This window comes from Bison bison, unplaced genomic scaffold (assembly GCF_000754665.1).
Source record: "Bison bison bison isolate TAMUID 2011002044 unplaced genomic scaffold, Bison_UMD1.0 scf7180017864461, whole genome shotgun sequence".
NCBI classification, from domain to species: domain Eukaryota; kingdom Metazoa; phylum Chordata; class Mammalia; order Artiodactyla; family Bovidae; genus Bison; species Bison bison.
Genome location: NW_011495023.1, coordinates 11,695,440 through 11,707,892, shown reverse-complemented (window position 1 = coordinate 11,707,892; position 12,453 = coordinate 11,695,440). Strand labels below are relative to the sequence as shown.

Here is a 12,453-nt window from a genome sequence, read left to right as displayed (position 1 = left end):
CTGGCCTCTTTTCTGTTTTTCCTACACAAGCCAAGCTCACGCTTGCCCGGGGCTGGACGGGCTCTCCAGGGCTGCCGTCTGGAAAGCTCATTCCAGGTCCTGAGCCTCTCCATCACCCTTTCCAGAGCCAGCCCCTGCAGCCTCTTACCTGCCCACTTGCCCTCCTTCCCAGGCATGTTGCAGACACCTTGTCTGCTCACTGGTTCCTTGCTCATCTTCTTCCTGCCCTCGCCCCACCACTGGATCAGAAAGTCCATGAAACCAGTGTTTCCAGCACAGAGACACTGCTTTTTTCTCACATGTGGGCCTTTGCTGGACTGCCAGTTGTCCTTCCGGTAGGGGAGATGGCTTCTCCTACTTGCAGAGCAGCAGGGGATAAGAGGGCGCTAGGTAGTAATTACCAAGGATAACCGAGTGGTCTGTCTTCTCCGTAAGCCGCAGAGGGAAACGTTTGGGAAACGTGTTCTGCAGAATACATGATTTGAGCTTCCATCTTGGCATGTAAAGAAGGCTGAGCACCAAAGAACTGATGCGTTCAAACTGTGGTGCTGGAGGAAACCCCTGAGAGTCCCTTGGACAGCAAGATCAAACCAGTAAGTCTTACGGGAAATCAACTCTGAATACTCATTGGAAGGACTGATGCTGAAGCTGAAGCTCCAGTATTTTGGTCATCTGATGAGAACATCTGACTCACTAGAAAAGTCCCTGATGCTGGGAAAGATTGAGGGAAGAAGGAGATGAGGGCGTCAGAGGTTGAGATGGCTGGATGCCATCACTGAAACAGTGGACATGAACTTGGGCAAACTTCGGGAGATGGTGAGGGACAGGGAGGCCTGGTGTGCTGCAGTCCATGGGGTCACAAAGAATCAGACATGACTGGGCGACTGAACAACAACAACTTGGCATGAAGTCGGGATCTTGGGAGGCCAAATAGGAGGATCAGGTTAGTGTTTCCTTCTAGTGAATTAACATGAATGAAAGGCCAGTGACTTCAAGGCCAGGCCTAATCCTGTGCCCTTGGCCTTGAACTGGTTTCTGACACTGTGTACCTGGAGCTCAGTCCCAGGAGACTCCCCCTCCCGTCTTCATAGGTCCATCTCGAATTGTCGGTCCCCAGGTGACCCACTCCTGTTTCTTACTGTGATAAAATATACATATAAAATTCACCATTTTAACCATTTTTGAGTGTATAACTAGTTCAGTGGCATTCAGCACATTCACATTGTTGTACAACCATCACTATCATCCATCTCCAGAACTGTCTTCATCTTCTCCAAATGGAAACCCTGTCCTCATTAAACACTTAACTCCCTGCTCCCCCTCCACCTGCCTTGGTACCCACCCTCTCTTTTCTGTCCTCGTGAAAATGATGACTCTGGGTATTTCATATACTGCGTGGGATCACACAGTATTCGTCATCTTGTGGCTTGTTTTTACTTCACTTAACGTTTTCAGGGTTCACCCGTGTTGTAGCATGAGTCAGAATTTCATTCCTTTTTAAAGCTAAGTAGTATTCCATTGTATGTATCCGCTATATTTTGTTAACACATCTGTCTGTTGACAGATCTGTCTTTTATACTGTGGGTAATAGTCAGCATTTTAAAACATACAATAGGAAACGTTTGCCTGTATTAAGGATCAGTACTGTTTTGTGAAATGTGTGTGTGTGTGTGTACGTTGTACTAAACCATACTGATTTTTTAATGGGCATTGTAGAGCAGAACACTTCAGCATCTCCCGGGTCTATGGCACTCATCACGTAGAGAACTCTGCAGTGCTTCCTGTGTTTTGGGAGGGATGGGCTAGGAAAGTAGGAGCTTGAAGAGCAGGTTAACTCTGCCTCCTTGTTTGTTTTAAGCATCATGTGTCCAGAGTGATGGAATTACTTAGAAGGAATTCAGGTGGGCCCAGTGGGAGTCAGACAGCGTTGTTTGCAAATAGTTTTCAGGGTTTTCCCTGGAACTTGTCTCTCCTGTCTCTGTGGGGTCCTTCCCTGCTATGTAGGGCAAGGAATGAGATGGGGCTGCATGCCTGGGAGAGTCTGCAGCCCGAGTGGCAGGCTTGGTGTAGGAGTTGACGTGGACCGTGGATCAGAGCTGAGGTCAGCTCATGGAATGTTATGTCTTGATCACGCCTCCGCGGTTGTTGTGTCACGCTCTTTGTCTTGGTCTGGACTTGGTATTTCCTACTAATTTAGTATTGGTAATCTAGCCCTAGAAGGAAACTTCCTTGGTTTTAGAGGGACAGACCCTTCAGCCCAGAGGTCACTCAGGTATTTATATGAAATGGGGACTAGTGCTCAAGACTAGCTCCCCTGTTGCTTTTTTCCCCACTGTATTAAACGCTTCCCCCCCAAATAGAAACATCCCAGCATATTTCACGAGTGGACTGTAATGTCATGAATTAAGATCATTAAAAGTATAGGTTTGCATTATCTCAAAGCCTGGATGCTATGGAGACTGTGGGGGTTACAGAGAATGTTAGAATTCCACCTCCTTTAGTTGAGAGTGTTGTTGTTTGGTCACTAAGTCATGTCTGACTTTTTGCGACCTCCTGGATTTCCCAGGCAAGGCAAGAATACTGGAGTGGATTGCCATTTCCTTCTCCAGGGGATCTTCCCAACCCAAGGATTAAACATGAGTCTCCTGCATTGGTAGGTGGATTCTTCACCACTAAGCCACTAGGGAATCCCCCTCTAGTTGGAAAGGGGATTATAAGTAGTTGGAAAGGTCAATCAAGGGTGATCAAGGTGTGTGAATGTCAGGCTGGGGATGGTGCACATGCAGACCTGGGGAGATCACGGTGCAATTGTGTGTGTGTGTGTAAGATCCCAGTGCATTTGCGGGGCGTGTGTGTGAGATCCCAGTGCATTTGCGGTGTGTGTGTGTGTGTTTATACCACTTATTGAGGGGGCTGATTCTTAGGGGGAAATGTTTGCTTTCGTTGATAGGTTTCAATTACCCTGTATAGAGGGTATTTACTTGTCAGCGCTGCGGATGTTTTTCTGCACATGTGCTGCTGGAGACAGTGTGTTCTGGAAGGTTGGTAACCCGTACCAGGGTCCAGCGTCGGACGGTTTGTTTTTCATTGTTTGCTCTCGTTTCTATGCCAGATGAAGTCATGCAGAGATGGGTATGCAAACTTTCCTGCTTTTTGAAGTTGCTGCAGTGACTCCCTTTGAACTTTAGTTTTCATTTTAAAAATTTCCAGCAAGAGAGCTTCTTGGTGGGGGAGAGGTGGTGGTGGTGGTAAATTCTTGTTCTGGGTGCCTTGCTTTTATCGCTAGAAAAAAGTGTTACTGTTGGGAGGTGCGTTCCTACTGTGGTCTTTTCATCTGTTGCCTTGAACAAGGAGCCTGAATGATTCTGAAGAGATTAACATATATCCTCTTTAACATGTGGTCGCTTATGCCTTGAATAGGTAACATGTGTGGGGTGATTTTCTGGGCAAACTTTATCTTCCTGGAGGATGGCTTTTAAAATGTTGAATGTTCATGATGAAAGCATAAATATGTGAATATCTGAGGTCATAGTAAACCTTGAGATCTTCCCCTGGGTCATTGAATAGTCCTTCAGGTGTGTGAACTTGAACTAGTGGGTTTAACAAAACATCAGACATACACATGACTAAATAAAAAGTCATGTCTTGTTATAGTTCGGGGTGTCATGTCTTTGCCAGGGAGAGAGCTCTGTAAGAGGCTGTCTTGCAGTTGTAAACTAATGTTTTTTCCCCAACAATTTCTTCAAATGCCCTAGCATCTCTTATCAAACTCTGGATCCAGAGTTGCCCTTTGCTCACCTTTTAAAAATATCTTTCAACATTCAGTAAGTTTTGTCTCCATTATTTTATCCGGGTTTCATCCAGTGCCTGGGCTCGTGGTGATTAAATTGTGCTTCTTCTTTGAAGATCTCCACTTCGGTACAATGTGACTCTCCAGTGAAAACTACAGGACTGATGTGTGCATTGAAGTGCTTCATTTTAGCAAAATTTTATTTGCTTTGTAATTGTTTTGCTTCTTATCTCCACTTTCTCCCTGATGGTTGTGGGTATAAGATGCACAAACTTGGAAAAACAGCAACAGGACATTCTGATAGGCCTTCGTTTTAATTTGCTGCCTATTCCTTGGTGGGGGGTGCCTTTTTTGGGTGTCCATTGTGGAAACAATATTTTCAGTCTCTTTTCATACCTGTCTAATGACCCAAGGGGATTTAAATGCTGTCCTTCATTGAGGTGTCATAATTTCCACAGTGTTTTTGGCTTGTTTTGCTACCTACTACTTCACACTCCTGTCTCGCCTAGATGTGCACAGATACTTGGTGACAAGGTAATGTTGATGTAGACAAACAGATCACACACACACACACACACACACACACACACACACCACACCAACACCAATGCATGGGGGCATGGGATCGATTCCTGGTCAGGGAACTAAGATCTTGCCTGCCACATGGTGTAGCCAAAATGATAATCATAAATTTAAAAATAAAAAGTATATAAAACCAAAAATTTTCAATAGCAATCAATACATGCCATCTTAAGTAATAATGGCTTAGCTTTTGAAAGCTTTCATTCATAGACGAATTCTCTTTCTGTCACTAAGGAAGGTGGTTTAGAAGTTCGTATTTCTTGGTAGCTACATTAGTGGCCACCCCTAAGAACATCCTGCTTTCTGAAACATTTTCACATCCCTGAACTGCTGAGATCTTGCTCTCTCCTGCCTTCCCTTCTCTTTCTGGATCTTCCCCTTGGGTATCCTTTGCAGGCTCCTCTTCTTTGTCCTCCCTCTGGTATTTGGGGGTTTTGGAGGGCACCTTTGCCACCCTATGAGTAATATGAGTGGTTTCCTTAGCTTCATTTGCTTGTAGATTTGGGGCTCCCAAATCCACACAGCCAGCCCTTATCTTGACTCCCGAGCTCAAGTACCATGTCCAGTGCTTGTTTTATTATATATGTTCACGTGTGTGCTTTACGGGCCTCTAAGCACCGTGTGTCTCGTGGGGATCTCACTGTTCTCTCTGATCAACCTTGTTTATCTTAGAGCGTCTATTTTGGGGAACGGCTCCACTGTGCCCCGAGGTGAGTTTAGATCTCTGGTTTTACTATGCTCCTGTCTTGAGCCCCCTCTCTCTTCTTCTTATGCATCTTGTATTTGAGGTCTGTGCCTCCACGTGGCTGTGAAGGGGTCTCCCTGGGTCTGTATTTCATCAGGATGATCTTCCTGTTCTCAAGGCCTCCTTGGCTTTGCTTGTTCAAACCCAGCGCCTGTCATGTCTCCTCCTCCGTTAAGGGTCTGCTTTACCTCTTAGAATGTGAGCCTCATGAGAGCAGGACTTGGTTTTTTTCACTGCTTTGTCCTCAGTATCGGGGAGCTGGGCACCTGCTACACCTGCAATACATGTTTTTTTAATTAATTACTTTTTAAAATTAATTAACATTTTCATCATGCCATGGGCATGTGGGATCTTAGTTCCCCAACCAGGGGTTGAACCCATGCCTCCTAAAGTGGAAGCGTGGAGTCTTAGACACTGGACCGCCAGGGAAGTCCCAGTAAATGTGTGTTTTAATGAAAGAGTTTTTTATTTTCAACGTGATTTTTTATAAAACCTGTGACTGGTTCCTTTGTAGAAACCATATGTTTTGGAAAAACAGAACAAGGGTAGAGAAGAATTCCTCTTCTGGAGATGCTAGGAATGTCTATAATGATATGACAGTTTTGGAGTTTTTGACTGGAGTGTTGTTGATTAGAAAGTAAAGTTGTAACAGGCACTAAGTGGGTGTTTTCTTATTTCCATCGAGTTCTGGGCCTGGTGGTTGGGAGGGAGCATGTGTTGCTGACCCTGCGGAGTTAACAGAATCGCTTATATAGTTTGGTAGGAGGAAGAAGTAAAAACAGATGATGATAACTGTGAAGATAAGTGTGTATCAGGTACCATCATCTGAATCACTCTGCTCTTACCCCAGATGTCTCGATAATTTATTGTTTTTGTATTTTTTAAGCAACAAGTGGAGAGGTAGTTGTGGTCAGAGATCTATATCTCCGATTTCCCAGGGTTCTGTTTTCCTTGCAATATCTGCTTTAAAAAAGTGTTGGGTAACAAAGTGTTGAAATACATTAAGTATTTGGGGACCTGATTATTTAGAAACTAAATGTGGGCCAGAAGAGGAAGGATTCCATTCAACAAAGACACTCCTCATCTATCAAAGGTCTTGGAGAAGTCTCATTTTGAGTAGAAGTTTGTTACGAGCAAACAAAATAATACATAGGTTTATTTGTTTAAGGAGACCCTTTATTCTCCAGCTTAGTGGCTCTCAAACTTTTGGATATCAGGACCCGTTTACACTGTTACAAAGCAGTGGGTTGGCCAGAAAGTTAGACTGTGTTTTCCTGTACCATCTTATGAAATGTAACATGAACAAACTTTTTGGCCAACCCATTACTTGTGGCCCCTCAAAAGACCTTTGCCTGTTGTAATATCTATTGATTATTTATTTATTATTAAATTATTTATTTAATATTACTTAATATTACACTATTATTTATTGTTAGGAATTAAAACTGAGAAAGTTGAAAAATTTCACTTAAAAATGACAAAAATAACTACAAACCCATTACAGTTTAGGAAAAGATCATTTGTATTGAAAAATGTGTCCAAAACAGAAAAAGAAAGATGAACGTGATTTTACTTTTGTGCACATTTCTTCAATTATGTTTAAAAATGGAGCAAAACTGTTCTGCAAAATTGAAACAACAGTGAGGCTAGTGGCATTGTTTTACATTTTTGCAAATCTATTTCATAACCAGCTCTAATAGAAAATAATTCAGTTCTCATGTCTGCTTCTTCATTCAGGCTGTTGTAGGTTGTTTCAGTTGAAGTATATGCAGAAAATCCAGCCTCATGCACATACATAGCTGATTAAGGTGGGAATACTGAAATAACCTTTTCAGGGAATTATGGATGGCGCAGTGTGGATTCTGACACTCTGGCAATGGTTTTTTTCTTACTCTGTTAACGTTAAAATTCATTAAATTACCTTTCTTTTTGAATAAGAAGAAGGAAAAGTGAACCAGTTTAATGCCATATTATGCAACCATATTTTAAAAGTATTTTATCACGGATGGAATGCTTACATATGTAGTAAATTGTCTACTTAGTGTGACCCTCATTTTGCTAAAAATTAATGAAAAGACATATGTATTAAGTGAAAGGAAAATATATCAAAATACAGATGTGTTTAGTGATGCATTCATGAATGATATTTTATTTTCTATATACTATTCTGATTTTCCAAATTTTCTAGGATCACATTACTTCCAAAACCTGGGTGAGGGGAATTTTTTTTTTTTTTAAATAGGGAAGTAAGTGTGTCTGTTAAGCCTTTTCCCTCATCCAAAGGTTACCTTGTATGTGAAAATCCCAGTTTTTATAGTTGGAGTGGTAACTAAGATCCCTTTCCCTCCTTTAAGTTTTTATTTACTTATCAGATTAATGTAACTTTTCTATGTCTGTTTTCAACCTCAGAACTTTCCCCTCTTTCTTTGGATAACAATTAACTGATTTATTAGAGAAACTTTATTCAGGACTTATTCAAGTGAAGTATTGATGGTGGGACTTTATAGCAAGGACACAATTTACTTTTCCTCATTTCTGCTACACCTGAAGCAAACACAGATTCTTACCTAAGTAAAATGGTAAAAGGATTTTGTCCTATGGTGATAGTACAGCTCCTTTAGAAGTTGAGAAACATCCTGGAAATTAGCATCTCATTAACCTGTCAGTTATTTTAAGTCCTTTTGTCAGCGGTGTGTTGTGTATTTCTCTTTACAGTCGTGTGGCTGGAAGTGGAAGTGTGTACACAGAGCTGCAAAGGGCAGTTCACATCTGGGGATGAGCTCCCTGCTAACACCTGGGTTTAGGAAGCCTGTGTACTCCTTGTTGTGTAACTGACACGGTGGTGGCTTTTGTTCTTTATGGACAGGAATCCAAATATGCTGATGGTCTGTTTTCCTGAAAGTGGAGGACTCCATCCTGTTATTTCTTTGTTTTATGTTCCTTGTGATATAATTAAGTGATTATTAAGATGTCTACAGAAGCAGCTAAGCACCCACAAAGCAGGAAATTAGCAGTTTTGGATCCACTACTTATCATCTTAAAGATATGAACATTGTTACTTTGATTCTTCCAACTGAACACACAGTTCTGTGGCTTTAGTTAATAAATTAGTGACTGTTAATGTTTGCAGTCTCTCCCAAGACTGTTTACAAAGGCACACCTGATTCTGAAGTATAAACTGGGATAGGAAATCACTTAATTGCTTGTCCTAACATTGTTTTACTAAATTAAAAATCTATTCTATTCTCTGCTTAAAACAGTTGAGACTGTTCTACTTGGGCGCACCCTTAGAGCATTCATCATTAAATTTGGAAATATTCTAATTTAATTTTAGTCAGCTTTTATGAGTTGAGCATTTTGGAGGCTAAGAAATGTACTCCAAATATACTTACTGATTTCTTCCTTTTATAATTGAAACCAGTCTTTGAATTTAATTATTTCTGGTCTCTGTCATTGTCCTTAATGTGGCTTGGACGGTATCACAGATTCTAAGTAAGACATAAGAAGTGTTATTATTGCATCACCGTAATCATGAATTGTGGAAACATTTAGGATATACTCTGAAATCATTGCCACAATACAGAAGATAGACTTGACGAAGGCAGGAGCTTTGATTCTGTTCCTGCTAATTGCACGCTGTTTAGAACAGTGCGTTTATGCCCAGTTTCTCAGTCATGTCCGACTCTTTACAACCCCATGGACTGTAGCCCACCAGGCTCCTCTGTCCATGGCATTTTTATGTCAAGAATACTGGAGTGGGTTGTTGTTCCTACTCCAGAGGGTCTTCCCAACCCAAGGATTGAAACTGTATCTCCTGCCTCTTCTGCATTGGCAGGCAGATTCTTTACCGCTGAGCTACCTGGGAAGCCCGAATACCTACATGGTTGACAGTGTATTAGTCGCTCAGTTGTGTACTCTTTGCAACCCTAAGGACTGTAGCCTACCAGGCTCCTCTATCCATGGAATTCTCTAGGCAAGACTACTGGAGTGGGTTGCCATTCCCTTCTCCAGGGTATCTTCCCAACCCAGGGGTCCAACCCAGGGGTCAAACCCAGGTCTCCCACATTGCAGGCAGATTCTTCACTGTCTGAGCCACCTGGGAAGTCCAAGAATACTGGAGTGGGTAGCCTATCCCTTCTCCAGGGCATCTTCTCAAGCCAGGAATCAAACCAGGGTCTCCTGCACTGCACGCAGATTGTTACTGCTGAGCTATCAGGGGGAGCCAAACCTAGATGGGAGATGATCAAAAAACATGTTCCCAGCAGTAAATTGGACAGTTCCAGATGGGGGCTGGGGGGCAGCATGCAAGCTTAGGACAGAGACAAATGGTGGAAGGACCCCGGTTAGATAGGGTGATCTGGGCAGATGGTGTATGAGTGGAGATTAAAGGGTGAGCCAGTGGTAGGGAGAGATTTGCGACGGGGATGAGTTGTGGTGGGGGGACTTGGCATGAACACAAACTAGGTAAGAGATGAAAGGAGGCCAGTGGGACTGGAGGGTGGGGAGTAAGGTCTGGAGAGAGATGCAGGAGACAAGGTGTGAGAAGTACACCTGGGTAGGGAGTGACAGCCACGGTCGGGGTTTAGAGAAGCTTGTGGTGAGAGACCTGACCTCACCTCATTTGTATTTTAAGACAGTCCCGTGGGAGGAATATTAATTCTTAGTGCAGGCTTCCTGCTTTAACATTTTTTTTTCTTTGATAATGAAGAGAACATTGGGACAGCATTTTTAGCCATGAAACTGTTGCTTTCTGAGTGTGTTTGAGAAGCAGTAATAACAAGGTTGAGCTTCTCAAGTGATTCAAGTGGTAAAGAATCTGCCTGCAATGCAGGAGAGGCGAGTTTGATCCCTGGGTTGGGAAGATTCCCTTTAGAAGGAAATGGCAACCCACTCTAGTATTCTTGCCTGGGAAATCCCATGAACAGAGGAGCCTGGTAGGCTACAGTTTATGGGGTCGAAAAGAGTCAGACATGACTTAGCGACTGAGCACACACAATGAAAAGGTGACCTCCTAAATTTTCACCCCGAAATTAACGTAGCGGCTTAACTGTGAGGCCTGGCTGGTGGCCTAGGTCGCATTCTACAGGTTCCCGGCAGGAAGAACATGTGGGAAGGGGCTAGTCCAGCCAGTGGTTGGTACAGCTTTGCAGTGTCAAGAGCAGAACCGTCATTTGTCGGGGCTGTGACCGATGAGAATACTGTGACCTGGCTGATGGCTGGCAAGCTGAGTGCTGACCAATGTATTTGCTTTTTCAGTCACAGCATCCCGGCTGAGCCAGGAACAATTGAGAAACTCCACTATCAGCACTTGGAGATCTTCTGTGCTTTGGGGAAGAATGGGCATGGACTAGTTTATTGTAAATTTCTGATGTCAAATTACTGATGGTGAAATCAGTTGTTTCAGATGACAGAGGAGGACCGGATGGAAGGCCTCTTTAGAGCAATTGTTATTAATTGTTATTAATCCAGTAGTGCTCTTTATTATAGGGAATGCTGAGAGAGGAGTGCTGTGCTGTTTTACTGGTTTGCTTTCTTACTTTGCCTGGTCGCCTCCAAGCATGGAGAGTCTGGGCGTACAAGCAGTGAGGGGCTGCATTTCAGATACAGAATTTAATCTGAATTTCTTCTGATCACAGATCTTCTGAAGAGTCACCCTATTGTTTTGTATTATACCTAAAAAAATAGGGCTTCCTGGTGGCTCAGCAGTAAAGAATCCACTGCAGTATAGGACCATAGGAGACATGGGTTCAATCCCTGGGTAGGGAAGATCCCCTGGAGGAGGGCATGGCAACCCCCTCCCATATTCTTGCCTGGACGGAGGAGCCTGGCCAGCTACATACAGTCCATGGGGTTGCAAAAAGTCAGACTGAAACAATTTAGCATGCATACCTAAAGATGGGCAAAAATAGTTCTCACATTTCCCCTTTGTGGGGTTAGGGAGTGGCTTACATGGAGTGGCTTAGAAAGGCCTGTCTCTGCTGGAGCGTGACTGTGTTGCCTGACGCAGTGTGTGTCTGTGGCCAGTCTGTGTCATGTGTGTGTGTGTGCGTGTGTGTGTGTGCGTGTGTGTGTGTCTGTGTCCAGTGTGTGTGTCTGTGTCCAGTCTGTGCTGTGTTTGTTTCTGTGTGTGTGTGTGTGTCTGTCTGTCTGTCTGTCCTGATTGGTGAGAATTGCTGGTCTCCTGGTCTGGGGCTCACAGATGAGGAAACTGACCGCTAGGAACATGATCCTTTTCTGAACCACAGAGCCTGGCAGTGGCTGAGCTGGGACCAAGATCTGGCATTTTTGGTGCTTGGACCTGTGCCCTTTGACAGAATGTGTTGTTTGGATTAATTGTAAAGAAAATGGTCAGTAACAGATGTAATGAGGAAATAAGTAACATCCAGTCATTTCAAGCCACTGAGTGGGATCTTGTAAAACCAGCAGTGAAGCATTTTAAGAGAAAACAAAATTTGATTTTAGCTAGTGAGGTGGAAACAGCTTATTTTAAAAAGTGAGAATGAGTCAAAATAAAACTAGATTAAAGGCAAAGTTGTTCATCTAGGGTACTTTGTATCCTTGTTTTATAATCAGGCATTAAATAAAAATGTCAGTGAGTATGCACACTACTATATATAAGATAAATAACTAATAAGAACCTACTGTATAGCACAGGGACCTCTACTTAATACTCTGTAATGACCTGTATGGGAAAAGAATCTAAGAAAGAGTGGCTGTATGAATATGTGTAACTGATTTACTTTACTGTATAGCAGAAACTCAAAATTCTCCAAGCCAGGCTTCAGCAATATGTGAACCGTGAACTTCCTGATGTTCAAGCTGGTTTTAGAAAAGGCAGGGGAACCAGACATCAAATTGCCAACATCCGCTGGATCATGGAAAAAGCAAGAGAGTTCCAGAAAAACATCTATTTCTGCCTTATTGACTATGCCAAAGCCTTTGACTGTGTGGATCACAATAAACTGTGGAAAATTCTGAAAGAGACTGGAAACCAGACCACCTGACCTACCTCTTGAGAAATCTGTATGCAGGTCAGGAAGCAACAGTTAGAACTGGACATGGAACAACAGACTGGTTTCAAATAGGAAAAGGAGTTCGTCAAGGCTGTATATTGTCACCCTGTTTGTTTAACTTATGTGCATAGTACATCATGAGAAACGCTGGACTGGAAGAAACACAAGCTGGAATGAAGATTGCCGGGAGAAATCTCAATAACCTCAGATATGCAGATGACACCACCCTTATGGCAGAAAGTGAAGAGGAACTCAAAAGCCTCTTGATGAAAGTGAAAGTGGAGAGTGAAAAAGTTGGCTTAAAGCTCAACATTCAGAAAACG

The 12,453-nt window shown here is 42.9% G+C and overlaps 1 protein-coding gene across 2 annotated transcripts in view; it reads left to right on the top strand.

The window, feature by feature from the left end:
• The first annotated feature begins 2,630 nt into the window (after nt 1-2,630).
• FAM107B (family with sequence similarity 107, member B) overlaps nt 2,631-12,453 on the top strand; it is a 51,554-nt gene continuing 41,731 nt past the window's right edge. The window contains exon 1 of one of the 2 annotated variants that reach the window (XM_010859951.1): nt 2,631-3,132. In XM_010859951.1, coding sequence (XP_010858253.1) covers nt 3,129-3,132 — 4 coding nt within the window. In that variant the 5' untranslated portion in view covers nt 2,631-3,128. Of the gene's footprint in view, nt 5,083-12,453 lie in introns of both variants that reach the window. The other variant, XM_010859949.1, reaches the window with a different exon arrangement.